The 22,329-nt window shown below is 45.9% G+C and overlaps 1 protein-coding gene and 1 long non-coding RNA gene across 2 annotated transcripts in view; one reads left to right on the top strand and one right to left on the bottom strand.

Moving 5' to 3' along the window:
- The first annotated feature begins 629 nt into the window (after nt 1–629).
- On the top strand, nt 630–22,186 carry LOC147441109 (uncharacterized). Its single transcript, XR_015184357.1, has 2 exons — nt 630–863; nt 21,901–22,186. It is a non-coding gene; the product is annotated as an uncharacterized LOC147441109 (long non-coding RNA).
- LOC147441107 (uncharacterized) overlaps nt 22,059–22,329 on the bottom strand; it is a 47,440-nt gene continuing 47,169 nt past the window's right edge. Inside the window, exon 7 of the mRNA XM_086483653.1 lies at nt 22,059–22,126. Within this exon, the coding sequence (XP_086339779.1) occupies nt 22,059–22,126 (68 nt within the window). The remainder of the gene's footprint in view (nt 22,127–22,329) is intronic.

Raw genomic sequence — 22,329 nt, 5'->3', positions numbered from 1 at the left:
AACAGTTTAAAATTAGTCGAAGAATGATGGACGGTTTTAACAATGTAAAATTCGTCAAATATGTTGTGAGGCTTAAAATAGAGGCATTTGTGACATATGGGTGTGCGTGGAAAGAAATATTTTATTGTTGATTCAATCAATATTATACTAGTGGTATCAGATCGGCTGGTCCCATCCATCCATCCATCTCCCCCCCCCCCCCCCCCAACACTAAAGGGCACGGAGCCTTCACAATGAAGACCGAGCGGTGGGATCAATGGAAAGCAAACTAGGACGCGAAGATCAAGGCGTGCACAGCCCTTGAATCTTCAGGGGTAAACTAGGACAAGTGGAAAACTTGTCCAAGTTTATTTTTCATTTCATGGTTTGCACATATGTTAATGAAAACGTCGCAGGCGTAGCGGTTAGTGCATTGGACTCTCACCGCAGTGGCGAGGAGACAAATCCGGGTGCCTGCTGACAAGCGCCTATTTTTTCCACCTTCCATTCATCTCGAGGTCTGCACACTTCTCTCTCCCCCCCCCCCCCCCCCCCCCCCAAAAAAAAAAAAAAAAAAAAAGAAAGTTTTATTAGCCTTCACCGAACCAATGTGTGACACGACGAGACCGTCTCCGTCCTTCAAATTTTGAAGTAGTAGACCACAATTTCTCTTGCCAGCGATTATAATCGCGAGCTTGAACCGACGCAAGGAGAGAAGAAGCAAGGAACAACCACTAGGAACAGCACTGGGCAAGCCGAAATCGGCGGGACATAAGAGCCACCACTGGCCAGAGCTGAAGGTGGAGACGCTGCCGTAACAGAGACCAATCACGGTGAAGCCAACGGTGGCCAAGATGAACACACAAATACACAGTGAGCCTGAGGTTGTATATCTCCTATTAACTAACCCTAACTGCCATTGCTGCAGAGCTTTATCGCTACGTTCTTTTCTAGATAGAGCAATTCATTTATGCATGTTGTTTTAGCACGTATTTAGAAGTGCTGGGTGATTTTTTTGAAAAGTTCGACAAGTGACACACAAAATGCTACCATTTTTTCAATACATGATGCTTATTAGTCGATGCCCATTTTTCTGGTGGGCGACACTTGCAACTTTGGCAACAACTAAAACTGCCGGGACCAAGGTAAATTTCGAGCGCTGTTGCCTATGTGACACATTTTTTAAATCAACGGCGACTGCTAGTGCCACGTAGGGCACTAGTGCTTGAAATTTAACCACAGGTAAACTGCTGTGCATGGGGTCTCCAAGATTGTCTCAATCTCAGAACCCATCCTAGAAAGAAGCGGTAGGTACTCTCTCCTCAAGCTAGGGAAGCAAACCGAAATGGATAGAACTGCCTCCGCGATAAGAACATCCGAATCTGGGTCGAACCATGGCACCACTGTCGAAAATGAGCCCTGACCGCTCAAATGGCAGAGGGCTCATCGAAATGACCTTGGCAGCCATCTCGGGAGTCTCAAACTCGATTTCGTAGTACCCTTGTCCGAGAAGCTGTTTATCGATGATGTTTCCTGCAGAGACCTGAAGGAGGTCGTACACCTAGCCTCTGCTAGGTCAACTGCCAATGATCTTGCAAATAACAGAGGTGGCCTGGAGGTGCTCCAGTTTTGTTGCAAGGCTCGCTTTCTCTGTTGGTGACAAAGCAAGTCGAATGGTGAGCTTTGTCGGGTCGATCGAGGGGGCTTTGCCAGAGTCCCTCGGACCTCTATGGCAGAGTATTGTGAGAGCACGAGAGCACGAGAGAGAGAGAGAGAGAGAGAGAGAGAGAGAGAGAGAGAGAGAGAGAGAGAGAGAGAGAGAGAGAGTAGACCACGAAATGCTGGTGTAGGGAAGAGGAGGCGATCAGCCCCCCATGACTACCAGACCATGAGACCCGCAATACGACGTATCAATGTCTAGTGGCTACCCCCTTGGCCTCACATATATAGATGCCCAAGAGGAGGTCGAGTGTCACAAGACGGGGCACCACGTGCCAATAGAAAAGAACAGACTGAACAGAATTTAGCACTTCAATAACAACTGAACTGAGAGAGAGAGACGACACGAGACACGGAGTGGTAGAATTCCACCCCAGAGAGTATTGGCCCCAAACCTTGGTGCCCCTTTCGGTATTTCTTTATATTGCATCAACACGATACAAGCCAGTACTCTAGACTTTGCACCTTCTCCAGGAAGCATGCCAGAGAATGAGCCCTAACCTCATATTTAAAAGCTTGAAAAGCAGTTACAGTGAAAAGCCTTCAAAACTCAAAAGCTTCTGGTCCCAAACGCAATGCCAAAAGCTGCCAGCGTATTCTACGGAAATCCGTACAGCCTGCCACGTCATCAGCCAACGCAAAACGCGGAAATCCGTACAGCTTGCCACGTCATCATGCTAGCGCAATTTTCAAAAATCTGTTGTACAGCTGCCACGTCATAATGTTAGGTGCAGCGGAATGAATGTTGTATTTTCTCAAGATTAGTGATCTTTATTGCTCAAGGTTCCTTTTAGTTCTTAGGGAAAGAGAGAGCTTTCCGTCTTATGGAGAGTGCTATGATCACGAACAAAGTGAGTGGATATTGTGCGTGCAAGTGAATGAGACTGAGAGAAGGAGAGAGAAGAGATACGACACCGAGGGGTTGTAAAACCCTCCTCCGAAGGCCCCACTCTCGTCGGCGAGAGTGGTCTATTCTTTGATTGCACAAAGGTGTACAATGCGTATGCAATGGACTATGCAACTTGGTCTATGCCGATGACGACGACGACGACGACGATGGCTGAAATCTGAGATCTTCTAATCGTTGAATTTTGGGACTGTTTCGGTGGCTGAAAATGAGTGTTTTGGCTGCGTTTTTCTTGGCTGAAAAATGAGGTTTCTTAGGGCTGAAAACTGATGGTCTTTACGGGCTGAATCTGCTACACTTTAGGTGAATGATGCCGGTCTTAATTTGTTGCTGAAATCCAAAAAACGCCAGGGGCTGAAATTGGTCCTTCTGTCGTCGCCGGGGTTCTGCAAATGCAAAAACGCTAGGCTGATCTGCTGTGTCGTGATGACGCCGGGGCTGATCTGCTGTGCACAAATCGCCAAGGCTGATCTGATGCAAAAACGCTAGGTCTTCTGGGGAGAAAACGCTAGAGTAGTCGCGGGGGTTGGTCTTGCTGAGAAGTTGCCTGTTGAGCAAGGTGCTCCTGTTGCCTCTTCTACTGTGGAGTGCTAACTTGGGTTTGCTTATATACAAACTTAGCAAAATTGCCCTACCTACTTTTGTAGGAAAGTTAATAAGTGAAAATCCCAATAAATAGGAAAATAGGCTAAATGCACTGGAAAATTCCCCTAACTGATGCTAATGGATTCTGATGGGAATTCCGATGATCATGCTTTGTGCAACCGGAGGATATGCATCTATGCTAAGTGACTGGGCATGCACGGTCTACGAATAGACTCACAAAAGTGCCGGATCACTACTAATCTAGACTTGACTAGACTGAATGAACCCTGCTGTGGTGTAGCTTGTCCACGGACACATAGGGTTGGGATGTGTATTCCGGGACTCTTCGCCGGCCCACTCTGCTGTGTGGGTCGAGCGGTACTTGAACTTCATAAAGGTCTGCAACGCTTGCTTCTTTGGGCCGCACCGAAAGCGACAGAGTCTTCTGAATCTCCTTTCTTGCTTCAACTTCGTCTAGAGTCCTGCTTCTTTCGTCTTCAAGAATCTCCATGGCTGACAATTCCTGAAACAATCTCCAACACAAAACCATGAACATACCCATTCCATGTATAGTGAAGGAAAAAAATCTTGTCTTCTCTAAAGACTGTGTATGCAATGTAGATGAACATAGAGACGGAGTTACAACCCGTTCATCAAACACATGCAAACAATGCGCTCGAATCTTTTCTGTTTGATCGAAATTAATCAACTATGGCAAATCAAAAAGGAAATGCCCATGCTTGGTGCTCATACAATCATGTGCTCTTTCGGAAACTGTGTCATGCCAAGGAAGAAACATGGAATGTGACTTCCTTACATACATACCTTTCAGCTTTTCATGAACAATCCGCATACATTCGTGCTCATCCATGAGAGAAACGTGCTCAACATACAATATGTCATGCCTAGGAAAAGGGATCACATAACGATGCTGACTAAAATACAGGAAACCTTCACGAATGAAACACTCGAACAATGCGTACGTATCAATCATGCGAACACACAATACTTCTTGTGAGGGTTCTTTGGACCAAGGCTCGAGAGCCAAGATCGCTTCTTCGGGATCTATCGAAACTTCTTGTGGGGGATCTGTGGACCTCGACTCGAAAGCCAAGATCGATTCTTGGTGATTGATCAAATCTTCAACGAGGTTAGCTTCGCTAGGAAAAGCATCCACTAACACATCATCCTTGTGAACAATCACATCTTTTTCATGCAACTCATCATGCTTGTGAAAAATCACATCTTGATCATGCAAATCATCATGCTTGTCATTGTCATCCAAATCATTATGCAAATCATTGGTATCCAAATCATCATGCTTATTGTGCTTCAAATCATCATGCTTATCATTGTCAATCAAAACATCATGCAAGTCATTGTCATTCAATTCATCATGCTTCTCATAATCATTCAATTCATCATGCTTCTCATCGTCATGCAAATCATTATCAATCAAATCATCATCATCATGCTTCACACAATCATGCAAATCCTGTGTGTCATGCTTGGAAGAAGAAGAGACTGAGAGAGTCTCCTTTTCCCGATCCTGTCGCATCTGTGCTTGCATTTGAGAAAAGAGTCGCAACATCTCTTGCCGTATTGCTTTGTTCTCGCGATCAAATCTTGCTCGACTTTCTTTGTTCTCTCGATCAAATTCTGCTTGACTTGCTTTGTTCTCTTGATCTATGGCTGCCCTTCGTTCTTGGTACTTGCGCTCTATGGCTGCCATGTCTTCTTCGTAGGCTTTTCTTTCTGCTTCTCTTTCTTGGGTCAACTCCTCCAAGGAGTTAGTGCAATCTTTGTTGTAGATGGTGAAGGGGGGGGGGTCGGAAAAACCTCCTGGTGGGGAAAATTCTTCTTCGCCTCTCTCATGCTCATCACCTCCAAGCGAAGTATCCATTCCGCTTCGAGTGATGATCATTCTGCAATTGTGGGTTCTTGTGGGTTCTTGTGGTCTGGATTCTTAAGTTCACGAGGAACTTGGGTTCTTGAGGTCCTTGATTCGTGAGAATCTTGGGTTCTTGAGGTGCTTGAGTCTTGAGGGTCTTGGGTTCTTGGGGTTCGTGAGGTTCTTGAGGTTTTCTTTCGCTTGCAAACCGCGTTTGAGAAGGATCTTCTCTTCACCCGAGTTCTACCCTTTTCTGCAGGCGCACCCCTTGGCGGCCTTGCGCTCACACCAAGGTTGATTTTTCCCACCTCACGTCGATTGGCCGGCCGCTAAGTGCACGGTCCTCTCTCAATGAGTGAAAAGAGACACAAGGGGAGGCTGGACAAGCCCTTCTTTCTTGGGATTCCTGTCACTCTTCAACAAAACACGATTAGGAATCGTCACGCCCAAGTAAACTTGGGTTCGTGTGATCGCAACAAGCAAAAAAAAGAATTCTTGTGGTTCTTGTGGTTCTTTCCTTGAGTAATGCAAAACTCTTCCAAAGCTCTGATACCAATGTTAGGTGCAGCGGAATGAATGTTGTATTTTCTCAAGATTAGTGATCTTTATTGCTCCATGTTCCTTTTAGTTCTTAGGGAAAGAGAGAGCTTTCCGTCTTATGGAGAGTGCTATGATCACGAACAAAGTGAGTGGATATTGTGCGTGCAAGTGAATGAGACTGAGAGAAGGAGAGAGAAGAGATACGACACCGAGGGGTTGTAAAACCCTCCTCCGAAGGCCCCACTCTCGTCGGCGAGAGTGGTCTATCTTTGATTGCACAAAGGTGTACAATGCGTATGCAATGGACTATGCAACTTGGTCTATGCCGCCGACGACGACGACGACGACGATGGTTGAAATCTGAGATCTTCTAGTCGTTGAATTTCGGGACTGTTTCGGTGGCTGAAAATGACTGTTTTGGCTGCGTTTTTCTTGGCTGAAAAATGAGGTTTCTTAGGGCTGAAAACTGATGGTCTTTACGGGCTGAATCTGCTACACTTTAGGTGAATGATGCCGGTCTTAATTTGTTGCTGAAATCCAAAAACGCCAGGGGCTGAAATTGGTCCTTCTGTCGTCGCCGGGGTTTTGGAAATGCAAAAACGCTAGGCTGATCTGCTGTGTCGTGATGACGCTGGGGCTGATCTGCTGTGCACAAATCGCCAAGGCTGATCTGATGCAAAAACGCTAGGTCTTCTGGGGAGAAAACGCCAGAGTAGTCGCGGGGGTTAGTCTTGCTGAGAAGTTGCCTGTTGAGCAAGGTGCTCCTGCTGCCTCTTCTGCTGTGGAGTGCTAACTTGGGTTTGCTTATATACAAACTTAGCAAAATTGCCCTACCTACTTTTGTAGGAAAGTTAATAAGTGAAAATCCCAATAAATAGGAAAATAGGCTAAATGCACTGGAAAATTCCCCTAACTGATGCTAATGGATTCTGATGGGAATTCCGATGATCATGCTGTGTGCAACCGGAGGATATGCATCTATGCTAAGTGACTGGGCATGCACGGTCTACGAATAGACTCACAAAAGTGCCAGATCACTACTAATCTAAACTTGACTAAGCTGACTGAACCCTGCTGTGGTGTAGCTTGTCCACGGACACATAGGGTTGGGATGTGTCATGTGACACATAAGCTTTGCGTGAGTGTGTGTAAGTCCTGCTTTATTTTAATCCCTTTATGTCATTGGGGCCCCATCGGACGAGGTCCCCATAAGTTGGTAGGACTTCTTCTTCTGTTACTTGTTCTTCTTTAAGTTGGCTCCATTCTTTAGGCTTTGACACGTTAGCAGTTTGTGACATCTCCCCTTCTTGAAAGAGAGTAATCGTTCGCGATTACAGCATATCTGCAAAACAACTCAAGTTAGCTCAAAAACAATTTCCGAGGGACAATCAATCTGCTCTTTTTTTGTTAAGGAGTTAGCTTCTCCTTTCGGCTCTATTGATCAAGGAGTTAGCTTTTCCTTTTGGCTCTTTTGATCAAGGAGTTAGCTTCTCCTTTCGTCCAGATCGGAACTCTTGATATTCCGGCGTAGTAAAATTAGCCATCACACCCAGACCGTACTGATCTTCCACGGGTGTCTTGATGCACTAAAATTACATAACGAGCCAATCTCATCCAATTAGGAATATCTAGTAATTGGTACATCACAATGCAACATAAATACTTACATATGCATGTTACAAGACATAGAAACATAAAGCCGCCGATGAACATTCCTTCCGCAAATAACCATCGAGGTCCGGGCCATGAGCTGTTCAACGACTCCCTCATCACTCCTCCTGCAAATAACCTAAAAAGGTCTGGGCCATGAGATATAGAGGCCTTTTACTGTTGCTAATTGGACTATTTTCTTATTTTTAAATGATTAAATCTCTTTTTTTAGGATATTTTATTATGTGCACTAAGAACTGTTAGAAGATTGTAGCTACAGGAACTGCCATCAGGAACGGACAACTCTGATGTGTCATTTGATGGGTGACGGTAAACATCGCGAAGGAGTTTTCGTAAGTTCGGTGGAAAGGGCCGGGTTACGAGTGCCTCTGATGCGTCACATGATGGGTGACGGGTGCATCAATAAGGGGGCATCCCGTAGGCCAAGGAGGAAATCCGAACTGAGTAAGAAAATACGCGTAAGAACGCAAGCACAAGAATAAAGATGGGTTCAATGAAGCTTTTTACGAAAAGCAGGAACAATCGCGGGAAGGCAGATGCTTTCCCGCGAGGAATCTATGTTTGCATTGCATTCGTGCATGTGGTTGCATCTAGGGACGCCTGGGAAGTGTTGTGAAATGCATTGGTTTTAACTTATAAGGTTTTATTGAGTTTTTGGGTAGGTTCAGACTAATTTTAAAATATGCCGGCCGCCCACTTAATAAGTGGGCAGCCACTTAGAAGATAAAGCAACAAAACCAGCGAGCAAATTCTCTCTCCCTATTTCGGGTAGAACAGCACCAAAAAAAAAAAAAACAAAAAAAAACGGCCGCGCTCTCTACGCGAGCAGCTATTCGTGCCGTGGCCAGGGAGCTATAAAAGCACCACATGCCCTCACTCAAAGGGGGTACCAACGTCAGCAAGAGAGGACTCTGCCGCAAAAGATCGCGAGACTACGAAGCACGGAAGTCTCTTTTCCCGCGCAAGAGCGACAGGTATCTATTGTGGATTCGCCATACGAATTGTTGTCACGTGTTTGTGTGGTTTGTTTTGCAGGAATCTCCCGTCTTACGGGAAGGCCCTTCACGGGATGTACGGCTTCACGCCTAAGTCACTTACGAGAAAGTACGGCTTCGCGCCTAAGTCCCTTACGGGAAGGATTGCCTTGTGCCCAAGCCCTTTACGGGAAAGCACGACCCTCGGGTCTAAGATTACAGAACGGAGGGGTTTCCTCGGGTTCTCGTGCTTGTATAAGAATTCTTCCTGAATAAAAGAATACTCTTAACGGGGGGGGGGGGACCGGCCCATCTTCTGGTCCCCAATACTGTGTCGATCTTCTCCCTTCTCTCCCTTTTGCAAACTATATTATTTCTCAGATTTTCTAAGTGCTCGTGTACGCTCCCGTTTTGTGACAGCGGTATCAGAGCTCGGATTCCTCTCTTTCTCTGCAAAGAAGGACGATTCCGGGAAGAACGGGAAGAACCATGTCGAGCCAAGGGAGAAGCGTTGAAGAGGAGCTTCAACAAGTGCAAGCTCAGCTTGCGGAGTTGCAACAAATTTTACTGTTGCCAGACGTCCAAAAGCTTTTGGGCGGAATGAAGAAAACGAATGGAATTGATGCAGTCAAGCATCCAGACAACACTGTTGGCTTGAGACCACAGGAGGCAAGAGAAGAAGAACGTGCCGAGGTGCACAAAGGATCTTCGGATCGTAATGAACGGCCTACTCCAAGGAAAGGCCAGGAAAAAGCGCTCTCTTTGCTAGACGAGAGCAAGGACATCTCTATCTCATCTCCATCTTACTCTCCTGATTATACTTCTACTTCTCGATCATCTCGTCAGAAGGAGGAAGCCACTACTACTATTGCTCTTCATCAACCTAAAGATAAGCCTCGATTCAAGAAGCATGGTCGCAAGTCTCAACATCGCATGAGAGTCTTCAAATCGGGCGACAAGGACATCAAGTTCGAAACCTACAATGGACGGAGAGACATCTCCAAAACATTGTCCTTCATTAGACAGTTTGAAGTCGCCTTTACCAATGGGCACTTCACAGAAAGATCCAAATTACGCCATGTGGGGATGCACTTCAAGGAAACGGCAAGTAATTGGTGGCTAGCCAAGATTCTGGAAGGTTCTCAGGCCAGAACTTGGGAGAGCTTCAAATCTGAATTTTATGAACAATTTCTTCCACCTGACTTCGAGCAGGACATACGGAAGGAATGGGACTGGCTTGCCCAGAAGGAACATGAAAAAGTAACGACCTATGTGGACAAGTATTGGTCGGTTCTTCTGAAGGTCACTCCCTTCATGAAGATTGCCGACGAGGAAAAGAAAAGAAAGTTCGAAGCGGGTCTCCAACCGCAGCTTCGAAAGAGTATGAAGGTGTATCCGCATGATACTCTTAAAAGGATGATGGAGTCAGCAATCATTGCTGAGGATTTGCACTCAACTGGGACGCCCAGAAAGATGGAGCATAGCACTTACCGTGCAAGACAAAGAGGGGTCTACGATGACCAAGGGGGCCAAGGAAGAAAACGTCCTCCATCTAGGGACGATGATCATTCTAAGAAGCCAGAGGGCACTGGCAAGCGAACTAAGTATCTTTCTCCTACTCAACTTCAAACTTTCAGAGAGGAAGGGAGATGCTTCTACTGTGGCGAGAAAGAACATATGAAACCGGATTGCCCGCTAAAGCAGCAACGGCAAGAACAAGCCTCTACGAGGCAAGAGAAAGCAAGGAAGGAACCGGCACCGCCAAGCTCGAACTCAATTCCAGATGTTCAAGGAAACATAGAAACGGAGAAAGGGAAGCGTTAACTTCTGAAGGGCTGGGGGTCTTTGAACAACTAGCGAGTACTGATTCTTTATGATCCAGGATCCACAGATAACTTCATCTCCCTGGATACTGCGGAACGATTGTGCCTCACACCGGCTTAGCTTGGCACACCGGTTACATCCGGATCGGCATTCGAGGGGTTGACAACCAATGCAACTCCCGTGCAAGGACAGCTCAATCTTCGGATCGGCGAGTACAAGGACCGCGAATCATTTTTGATAGCACCCATCGAGGGATGTGATATCATCTTGGGTATGCCATGGCACTTCCACATGACACCTATTCCCGATTATGTGGAAAAGACCCTCACTTTTGATCATGGGGGTAAGAAAATAAAGATTCAAGCTGATGCAGGAGATTGGTAGTTCCCAATTGTAAGCCATATCTCCATTAAGAAAGAAATGAAGAAGTGTGTTTTTGCTTACTTGATTTTTGCAAAGGATAAAACTAGTAGAGACTCTCTCTCTAGTCTGGAAATCAAGCGTCTTCAATTTATTGAAAAGTACAAGGATTGTTTCACGGAAACACTTCCTGATGAACTCCCTCCGGTACGCCCGGAAGATCACCGCATAGATCTCATACCGGGTAGCTCGCCTCCCAATCAACCCCCTTATCGGGTAAGTCTTGCTCAGCAAGAGGAAATTTTGAAGCAAGTCAACGAGCTTCTAGAGAAAGGGTTAGTACGGCCAAGTGCTTCACCCTACTGCTCTCTAGTTCTACTGGTGCAGAAGAAAGATGGCACGTTTCGAATGTGCATAGACTATCGGTCTTTAAACAAGATCACAATCAAGAATCGCTTTCTGATCCCTCGGATTGATGATATACTTGATAAGTTGCAGGGTGTAAGTGTCTTTAGTCGCATAGACTTAAAGAGTGGGTATCATCAGATACGAATCGCCCCTGAGGATGTCCATAAGATTGCTTTCTGCACAACCTTTGGGCTATATGAATTTTTGGTAATGCCTTTCGGCTTGACCAATGCTCTTGCGACGTTCAATCGCATGATGGACCGCATTTTCAGCTCGTATCGAGCTTTTACGGGAGTATTCTTTGATGACATACTCATCTTCTCTAAGTCAGAAGAGGAACATCGGAAGCACTTGGACTTAGTGTTTCAAGAATTGCGAAAGCATGAGTTGCATGTGAATGCAAAGAAGAGCGAGTTCTTTCTCTCAGAGATACATTATCTCGGCCATATAGTCTCTCACAATCAAGTGAGTATGGATCCTGCCAAGATCCGAGTGGTAGAAGATTGGCCTATTCCCACTACGGTACAATATGTACGTAGTTTCCTGGGATTATGTTCATATTATCGAAGGTTTGTCCGAGGATTTGCTCATGTAGCAGGACCACTTCATGACTTGACAAAGAAGAAGATTCCTTTCAGATGGGGATCGAGACAACAAGGAGCTTTTGATCGGCTCAAGTACTTGCTAAGCCATGGACCTATTTTGATAGTGCATGACTTAAGGAAACCATTTGAGGTTCACTGCGATGCTTCAAGCGATTGCATCGGAGCAGTGTTGAACCAGGAAGGCCATGCAGTGGCCTACGAAAGCATACGGCTTAAGGATGCAGAGTTGCATGCATCAATCTATGAAAAGGAACTCACGGCTGTGATTCACGCCTTATCCAACTGGAAGCACTATCTTCTAGGAGCGGATTTTGTGATCAAGACTGATCACCAGAGTTTGCGGTATTTTCTTACGCAAAGGAAACTATCTGAGAAGCAGATGAGGTGGGAAAACTTTTTGTCTATGTTTCACTTCCAGATCCTTCACACGGCTGGGAGTAAGAATGTAGTCGCAGACGCACTGTCTAGGCGGCCAAGGGTGAACGCTATCACTTCGGTGTATCACCAAGAATTAGAAGCACTACCGGATTTGTATCCGAATGATCCCGACTTCTCCAGCATTTGGGGAAAGCTACATCGTGGAGAGAATGAGTTTCCCTATTCCATTCGGGACGGTTATCTCTACCACCATCATACCATATGTGTGGCGGAACCATTAAGAAAGAAGATCATGGATGAAGCACACGCTTCGCCTTATGCGGGTCATCGGGGTATTCTCTCTACGACCTTAGCAATGGAAAGATATTTCTTTTGGCCTAGGCTTAAAGCAGACATTGATAAGTATGTCAGGGAATGTTTGGTCTGCCAAAAAGTGAAGTATGATCGGCATAAGACGCCTGGGTTGCTACAACCTTTGCCTGTGCCTAATGAACCTTGGGAAAGTATTGCCATGGACTTCATCATGGACCTCCCTAGAACTCAGACTAGAAATGACGCGATCTGGACCATTGTGGACCGGTTTAGCAAGCAAGCACACTTTATACCAGTCAAGAAAACGATCAAAGCAGATCATATGGCTAGGGTCTTTCTAGCACAGATCTTTAAGCATCATGGAATGCCTAAGTCTATTGTGAGTGATCGAGATCCTCGCATGACAGGAAATTTTTGGTGTGCCTTGATGGATAATCTTGGTACAAAGCTGAATTTTTCATCTACCTACCATCCTCAAACGGACGGGCAAAGTGAGATAGCCAATTCCACAGTATTGGATATGTTAAAATCTTATGTGTCAGATCGGCAATCTGACTGGGAGAAATACTTGCCTCTCGTCGAGTATGCGTATAACAATACCATACACTCATCGACGGGGAAAGCACCTTTTGAGATTCTCTATGGTAAGCCTTTGCTTCCACCCATTCTTTTAACTAAGGATAAGATCTTTGCAGCAGATGAATTTGTCCGGGATTTGGACACAGCCTACGGGCAAGTTAGGGGAGCTATTCTACGCTCTCAGGAAAAGCATAAGAAAGCTGCAGACAAGCACAAAAGGAATCTAGACTTAACAGTCCGACAGTTAGTCTTACTCAAGTTTGAGAAGGCAAGACTTAAGAAACAAGCGTCTCATAAGGGGAAGGTGGTAAAACTTTCTACCCGCTACTATGGGCCGTTTAAGATCACTGAGCGAGTGAATGATGTCACTTTCCGATTAGAGCTACCGCCTAATTGGAAGATCCATAATGCTTTCCATGTCAGTTTACTCCGGCCGTATGTGGGACCGCCTCCAAGCCAGCCTAGTGCTGAGGAACCTCCTGAGGTTGAGGAAACAGAAGAAATACTCCAACCGGAGCAGATAGTAAGTCATCAGGAGCGGTCTCTCAAATCCGGAAAGATAACACGGAAGTATTTGGTTAAGTTTAAGAACTATTCGAATCTAGATGCTCAGTGGATGACGCAGGAGGAATTAGCAGCTTATCTCGAGATACTGGAGGTATATGTCCAAGCACTACAGTTGAGGTCAACTGTTTAGAAGCGAGAGGGGATGTTGCTAATTGGACTATTTTCTTATTTTTAAATGATTAAATCTCTTTTTTAGGATATTTTATTATGTGCACTAAGAACTGTTAGAAGATTGTAGCTACAGGAACTGCCATTAGGAACGAACAACTCTGATGTGTCATTTGATGGGTGACGGTAAACATCGCGAAGGAGTTTCCGTAAGTTCGGCGAAAAGGGCCGGGTTACGAGTGCCTCTGATGCGTCACATGATGGGTGACGGGTGCATCAATAAGGGGGCATCCCGTAGGCTAAGGAGGAAATCCGAACTGAGTAAGAAAATACGCGTAAGAACGCAAGCACAAGAATAAAGATGGGTTCAATGAAGCTTTTTACGAAAAGCAGGAACAATCGCGGGAAGGCAGATGCTTTCCCGCGAAGAATCTATGTTTGCATTGCATTCGTGCATGTGGTTGCATCTAGGGACGCCTTGGAAGTGTTGTGAAATGCATTGGTTTTAACTTATAAGGTTTTATTGAGTTTTTGGGCAGGTTCAGACTAATTTTAAAATATGCCGGCCGCCCACTTAATAAGTGGGCAGCCACTTAGAAGATAAAGCAACAAAACCAGCCAACGAATTCTCTCTCCCTATTTCAGGTAGAACAGCGCCAAAAAAAAAAAAAAACGGCCGCGATCTCTACGCGAGCAGCTATTCGTGCCGTGGCCAGGGAGCTATAAAAGCACCACATGCCCTCACTCAAAGGGGGTACCAACGTCAGCAAGAGAGGACTCTGCCGTAAGAGATCGCGAGACTACGAAGCACGGAAGTCGCTTTTCCCGCGCAAGAGCGACAGGTATTTATTGTGGATTCTCCATACGAATTGTTGTCACGTGTTTGTGTGGTTTGTTTTGCAGGAATCTCCCGTCTTACGGGAAGGCCCTTCACGGGAAGTACGGCTTCACGCCTAAGTCACTTACGGGAAAGTACGGCTTCACGCCTAAGTCCCTTACAGGAAGGACGGCCTTGTGCCCAAGCCCTTTATGGGAAAGCACGACCCTCGGGTCTAAGATTACAGAACGGAGGGGTTTCCTCGGGTTCTCGTGCTTGTATAAGAATTCTCCCGGAATAAAAGAATACTCTTAACGGGGGGGGGGGGGGGGACCAGCCATCTTCTGGTCCCGAATACTGTGTCGATCTTCTCCCTTCTCTCCCTTTTACAAACTATATTATTTCTCAGATTTTCTAAGTGCTCGTGTACGCTCCCGTTTTGTGACAGTGGTATCAATAATTGGACTATTTTCTTATTTTTAAATGATTAAATCTCTTTTTTAGGATATTTTATTATGTGCTCTAAGAACTGTTAGAAGATTGTAGTTACAGGAACTGCCATCAGGAACGGACAACTCTGATGTGTCATTTGATGGGTGACGGTAAACATCGCGAAGGAGTTTCCGTAAGTTCGGTGGAAAGGGCCGGGTTACGAGTGCCTCTGATGCGTCACATGATGGGTGACGGGTGCATCAATAAGGGGGCATCCCGTAGGCTAAGGAGGAAATCCGAACTGAGTAAGAAAATACGCGTAAGAACGCAAGCACAAGAATAAAGATGGGTTCAATGAAGCTTTTTACGAAAAGCAGGAACAATCACGGGAAGGCAGACACTTTCCCGTGAGGAATCTATGTTTGCATTGCATTCGTGCATGTGGTTGCATCCAGGGACGCCTGGGAAGTGTTGTGAAATGCATTGGTTTTAACTTATAAGGTTTTATTGAGTTTTTGGGCAGGTTCAGACTAATTTTAAAATATGCCGGCCGCCCACTTAATAAGTGGGCAGCCACTTAGAAGATCAAGCAACAAAACCAGCGAGCGAATTCTCTCTCCCTATTTCGGGTAGAACAGTGCAAAAAAAAAAGAAAAAAAAGAAAAAAAAAGGCCGCGATCTCTACGCGAGCAGCTATTCGTGCCGTGGCCAGGGAGCTATAAAAGCACGACATGCCCTCACTCAAAGGGGGTACCAACGTCAGTAAGAGAGGACTCTGCCGCAAGAGATCGCGAGACTACGAAGCACAGAAGTCTCTTTTCTCGCGCAAGAGCGACAGGTATCTATTGTGGATTCGCCATACGAATTGTTGTCACGTGTTTGTGTGGTTTGTTTTGCAGGAATCTCCCGTCTTACGGGAAGGCCCTTCACGGGAAGTACGGCTTCACGCCTAAGTCACTTACGAGAAAGTACGGCTTCGCGCCTAAGTTCCTTACGGGAAGGATTGCCTTGTGCCGAAGCCCTTTACGGGAAAGCACGACCCTCGGGTCTAAGATTACAGAACGGAGGGGTTTCCTCGGGTTCTCGTGCTTGTATAAGAATTCTCCCTGAATAAAAGAATACTCTTAACGGGGGGGGACCAGCCCATCTTCTGGTCCCCAATAATGTGTCGATCTTCTCCCTTCTCTCCCTTTTGCAAACTATATTATTTCTCAGATTTTCTAAGTGCTCGTGTACGCTCCCGTTTGTGACATTTACAACCAAACGCCCCCCCAGACCGTAGCCTCAGACTTCTTAATACTCCCCCCGTAAATAACCACACAGGTCCGGGCCATGAGTAACAACGACAATACTCCCCCCGTAAATAACCACAAGGGTCCGGGCCATGCGTAAAAACAACACTTTTCAATCATTCAATACTCTCCCCGCAAATAACCACAAGGGTCCGGACCATGAGTATGAACAAGCATTCTCAAACATAATTTCTCACTACTCCACCCAGGAGTAAAATCACCAATCGTTAAAACCAGTATTAAAACCAGAGTCAAACATTTCAAATCGGTACCAATACAGGTTCAAAACAGATACCATCCATTTCAAAGAAGATCACCAAACAAGTTCTCAAACAAAATTCAAACTTAAAAAGCAATCTCGACATTAGCCGAGCTCGAAAAGTCGACTGACTTTCCATCCTGGAACCTGCACCAAAAATTAGGGTTAGGTTCATTCCATAAGGTCGTAGCCGAGCACAGCATGGTCCATCAGCTCTTAGACAGACTGTGTTTCTTTGGCAGCGATGGTAGTCCCAAGATAGCAATTGCACTAAAGCTCCAAGGTTATCAACTCGGGAAGAGACATCTACTGAGAGATGCTGAGAAATTTCAAGTTATAATCAGCTAGGGTTTCCATGGCAAGCATTTCAAGATACCCCACTCTGCCAGAAGTTGCACTCCGAAGGAAGATGCCAGAAACCATACAACTTTGGGCAAAATTTTTTCTTGAAAGCTTGCCAAGTCCTTGGAAGTGTGCGGCTTGGTAGCTATAGACATCTGCATGGTACTGTCTTTGAGAAAAACAGCAGCTCGAAACAAATTTTGGATCCTTCTCTTGCAAGTGATCTTAATGGCTTATGCCCTGTAAGACACGAGCCATGAAGACGGGAGCGCGCCCGATGCGCGATGAAGTAAGGGTGGGAGTGCCTAATAGGTCCGGGGTCGGGGGCCGAAGATACCTCGAATAGATTCCAGAAGTGTGGCTAATAAGTCCGGAGTCGGGAGCCGAAGATACCTCGAATAAATTCCAAAAGTGTGGCTATAAGTCCGGGGTCGGGGGCCGAAGATACCTCAAATAAATTCCAGAAGTCTTTATATGGGACCGATATACTTTCATAAAAGCACACGCCTGATGCTCTGATACAACTGTCCAAGACGGGGCACCACATGCCAATAGAAAAGAACAGACTGAACAGACTTTAGCACTTCAATAACAACTGAACTGAGAGAGAGAGACGGTATGCGACACGGAGTGACGGAATTCCACCCCAGAGAATATTGGCCCCAAACCTTGGCACCCCTTTCGGTATTTCTTTATATTGCATCAACATAATACAAGCCGGTACTCCAGACAGTGCACCTTCTCTAGGAAGCATGCGAGAGAATGAGCCCTAACCTCATATTTAAAGGCCCTTGGCCTGAAAAGCAGTTACAGTGAAAAGCCTTCAAAACTCAAAAGCTTCTACTCCCAAAAGCAATGCCAAAAGCTGCTAGCGTAATTTACGGAAGTCCGTACAGCCTGCCACGTCATCACCCAACACAAAACGCGGAAATCCGTACAGCCTGCCACGTCATCATGCCTGTGCAATTTTCGGAAATCTGCCGTACAGATGCCACGTCATCAGCTTTGCATGAGTGTGTGTGAGTCTTGCTTTATTTTAATCCCTTTATGTCACTGGGCCCCATCGGACGGGGTCCCCATAAGTTGGTAGGACTTCTTCTTCTGTTACTTGTTCTTCTTAGGGTTTAGGCCCCTCGACCGGCATCTGTAAGTTGGCTCCATTCTTTAGGCTTTGACACGTCAGCAGTTTGTGACATTGAGCAGTGCAAGGAAATACTCCATGACCTAGCAAGGAAAAATATAAGGGAGTAGATGCTTGGACAAAAGAGAGGCAGCCGACCCAGCATTAGGAAGAGAATGGGGTCTAGGAGAGCCTCTTTATTTGGCAGTTTAAGGAAGTCAAACCTTTAGTAGTAAGAAAGTAACCAAAGGACAACTTTTGGATTAAAATAGGCAAAACGGCTAGTTTATTTGAATTCAAATTTTCCCCCCAAAATGGAATTTAAAATCTAGCAGGTAGAACCATATCATGTAGCATATCTATGGAAAGAGCTCGACGCGTAGATTGCAGATCTATAATCTCCGCTCAAATCGGAGATCACATGTGGGAGTTATGGAAGGCTGAAAACCATAAAATAGTTCACCTCCTTTACGGGGGAAAAGTGCATCCTTTGACCACTCTTACACATCTCTTACACACCCATCATTCTTGCACACATGGCATACACCTACTCGTCAAAATGTTAATCACCTCCATAAGCTCATGGAAAATAAAGAGGCCCTCCTAGACTCCATCCTCTTCCTAATGAGTGGACGGCCAGACAATGCAGCCTATATGCATATGCAAAGGGTGGCCAGCTCGGAGGCACACTAGCCATACATGCATGCCGTAGACGTGTGAAGCAGTAGAGTGGTGTAAGTCTAGCACCTGATGCTGAACAAACCGCATGAAGCCGAAGATGTGAGCCAAATGATGAAGATGTCTGCTGTAATGTCCATTGAAGGCTACTCCTTGAGTGTAGCAGTAGTCTGGGGTGTCTCAACCTCCGAGAAATCTCCGTGGAAAGATGCCGTCAGGAGTAGTGTAGCAAACTGCTGTACTCCGCCGATACAATGTGAAGATACTACGTGAAGGTCCCGAGCTGAGTGCCACTAGACTTGCAAGTGTCCTGTCCAATAGGATCTGTGGTGTCTGTAGTCAAACCATCTGTAGAAAATGGGGAAGCCCAGGGATTGTCATGAGAATGACTGGAAGGCTGTGAATGCATGAACCTGCAACCTAGTGTGGCCAGGTGGCTAAGTTGTGAAAAACTCCTGGAAGGCCAGATGTAGCAATCTGCTCCATAAACGTCTTCCGAAACAAGGAAAGCCAGACTAAACAGTCTGCACTGTAGAAGCTATCGTAAGCTGCAGCAGTCACTGATAGACCGCACTGACCACCACCGGATGGTGTCCTGTTAGTAGCTAGGGTAATCCAAGATGAGGGGAAAGCCAGACTCAACAGTCTGCGCTGTGAAGGGCCTTTGAGAAGAGGTGTGGTCAGACCAAGCTGTCTGCGCCGTAATCATATTGTAGAAGTAGGGAAGCCAAACTGAGCAGTCTGCACTGAGAAGTGGAGTGGCCAGACCAAGATTCACGACCGCAAACGCCACCAAACCGCAACTCGTTGTAGGTCTCAATCTGAATGAGCTGGGAGTGTCCTATTGCCCATGTCGGGAGAGAAGTCTGTTGTAAGGTTACCGAGGGTGAGTGTAAGCAACTCTGAAGGTAGCAATCCAAATGATCAGGAGTGTAGAAGAGCAACTGCACTACCATCCAAGCCAAGCTCCAGGTGACTCCAAATGTAGTCCTGGGATGCTTGATCCCCCGCATCTTGTGAGTAAACTTTCCAAGAGATTCCAAAGCAGTGAAGTCCCACTTGAGTCTGGAGATCCAAGCAATGAACGTGTTCGTGAAGAGATTCAAGATCGTCTCCCTAAGTCCATGTAGATGCTCTTGTGTAAGCAAGTGCTCTGACGTGTCGAGGTCAAGTGGTACGTGTCTGTCCACCAAGATGGTGGTGTCTAGTGGTGTCTACTCTGGGAATGTCGGAATCCCATATGCCATGAATATGGCCATATCTCGTGTGAAGTCCTTTGATGAGTGCATAGGTGTGTCCATAGCAAACTACAAGTCACCACCCCCTCTAGAGTACGCAACCGCCGAATGATGGCTAGAATGAATGGATCTCCCAAGGATTGTACGCCCGTGTATGATCAAACCGATGTCGTAGATACCGCGTGTATTGCAACAATCACTGAGAGACCGCATGGACCACCATCGGATGGTGTCTTGGCAGGAGGTGTGAAAAACTCAAGCCATGTGGTTGCTATCCACCCAAAAACGCAACTGCGAGGTGATGAAAACGCTGCTGTCCAACGATTTTCAGCGTGCTCGTACGCTGGTCCGGAGCGGTGTAGGGAGTTTGGGGAGGGTGGGGAATCAAGGTCACAACCCCATGTGGGCTGAAAACAGAGAAAACAGCAAGGAAGTATATATGGCTGTAAACAGTGATATATGAGGATTAGGGGCTGGTAAGGCACCGGATGCCAAACCGGGGGTAGGAGGCAAGACCAAGTGGGTGTGGCTAGCGCTGCCCCCCTCTACTGAAAACGGAGCCGTGCTGTCCAAAAATGCAGGCATTTTAGCCCTGAAAACGAAAATGCTGGCTGAAAACGCAGGTGTTAGAGAGGGGTTTCCGCGATGAAGTGCTTGAAAAGGCTGGCGCTGGTTTCCAGTAGGTTGATCTCCATGTGGAGCTGCAAAGACGTAGGTGGAGAGGAAAATTTCCGCGATGAAAGTTCAGCATGTCCCATCGCTTGCCTGGCTGATGCAAAACGTTGGCTGATCTTCTTCTTGGGAGGGAGAACGTGAGGGAGAAGGTGATGCACCCGATCGCAAGACCATGGAAAGCTAGCTGCTGATACCATGTGAGTGTGTGTGCGAGAGAGAGAGAGAGAGAGAGAGAGAGAGAGTAGACCACGAAACGCAAGAGGGGGCGATCAGCCCCCCATGACTACCAGAACATGAGACCCATAATTTACAACGTATCAGTGTGTGAAGTGGGTACCCCCCCGGTCTCACATATATATATTATAGATGCCCAAGAGGAGGTCGAGCAGTGCAAGGAAATGCTCCACGACCCAGCAAGAAAAAATATAAGGGAGTAGGGCGCCTGGACAAAAGAGAGGCGCCCGAAAGTGGGCGACTGGACAATGCAGCCTATATGCATATGCAAAGGGTGGCCAGCCCGTAGGCACACTAGCTGTACATGCATGCCCTAAACGTGTGAAGCAGTAGAGTGGTGTAAGTCTGACAAGCACGAGTCTCCATTCGTGTTTGATGTTGTGGCAGAAGGCGACGGTGCTGGAGCGATTGCTGGCAAGCTAAGAGAAACCCACGAGTAGTGGAGTTGGTGGGGGGGATATAGGGGAAAGGATGCACAGGTCTAACATAGCAATAGCGAGCGTGCAACAAATCGAAAAGATAAAATCCCTTGAAGTCAAAGTTATTCTCCGACTTTTGCCGAGGCACTAAGGGATGCGCTATGTGTTGGGGAGAGTGAGAAATAGAGTGGCGCCCATTATCATGAAATCTTAAAGTGGACAGAGGGGTTAGTCTCCACCTCTTCTTAGCATTTTAAAAGTGGCTCATTGCATTTTCTAAGTATAACGTGGTTGATTCTCATGTTAACAGAGAGCAAGAAATGCATCCAACATATTGCATTTAGGAGGACTTTAGATTGACTCCTTTTGCTTCATACTGTGATAGATTTTTATTCAGAGTGATAGTGTTGGAGGAATGAGGGCGGATAATTCTAGAAAACCACATGTATTGTTTAAGCATAATTAGTATGGACTAGACTAGAGAGTAGTGGAGACTCCATGAATTCATAAGAGAATGCTTCACAAAATAGCTGGATTACTCAGCATAAAGTATGTACATAGAGTGCTGGAAACGATTGTTTCCTCAAAATGCGAATCAGAAAAGATAAGTGCTCTTCACAATTTTCTGATGTTTGTCAAAATCTTGTCTCAATAGCGTGCTATGCCATGTAAAACTAGTCTTGTTTGGTTGGCCTTTCCATAGAAATTTATTGATGAGGTAAAGAGACTTTTTGTATCCATATAAAGAGAGGTGGTCGAGTGCACATTGGTATATTTGTGTTTCTCTTCTCCTTTATTTTCCTTTCGATGTTTTCTTCTCTTTGTGTCTTTGCACAATGCAATGATTTTTTTTTTTTGAAGCCATTAGGAATACCTTATATATTGTACATAGAGTGCTCTTAAGTAGAGCCAAGAGAAAGTACAACTAAATGCATTTTACCTTCCTTGAAGACCCCAATCAAAGCTAACTTTTGGTTCCTTTTATAGCCAAGACAGAGTACAACTAGGTGGCGCAAATGCATGTGGTGGTGAAGATTGTTTAGGACCATTACACAGTACAAGATATGTTGCTTGGTTCAACATGCCCACAAAACTGGTTCCATACACCCAAAGCTCTGGTGTGTTGTACGTGAAGAAAATCATGTTCATGGTGCAGGAGAAGTGCTCCGTTGTGGATTGTCATCGACCCCTTCGAACAGACACATACCATGACCTGTATGTTCCATGTAGAGAGTTATGACATAATTGAGAAGACTGTAATATTGTGTGACTATGCAGTATATGTCCTTGAAGGTGCATTTTTAAGCAAGCATCACATGCACACGCACGCACTCTCTCTCCCTCTCAGGCACACACACGGATTACATGCTCATCTGATTGGGGAGGCTAGGTAATAGATAAAATCCTGCATTTATC

This window comes from Adiantum capillus-veneris, chromosome 15 (genome assembly GCF_014529385.1).
Source record: "Adiantum capillus-veneris isolate H3 chromosome 15, ASM1452938v2, whole genome shotgun sequence".
Classification (NCBI taxonomy): domain Eukaryota; kingdom Viridiplantae; phylum Streptophyta; class Polypodiopsida; order Polypodiales; family Pteridaceae; genus Adiantum; species Adiantum capillus-veneris.
The sequence above is the reverse complement of the archived record's forward strand: the minus strand, read 5'-3'. Positions and strand labels throughout refer to the sequence as shown.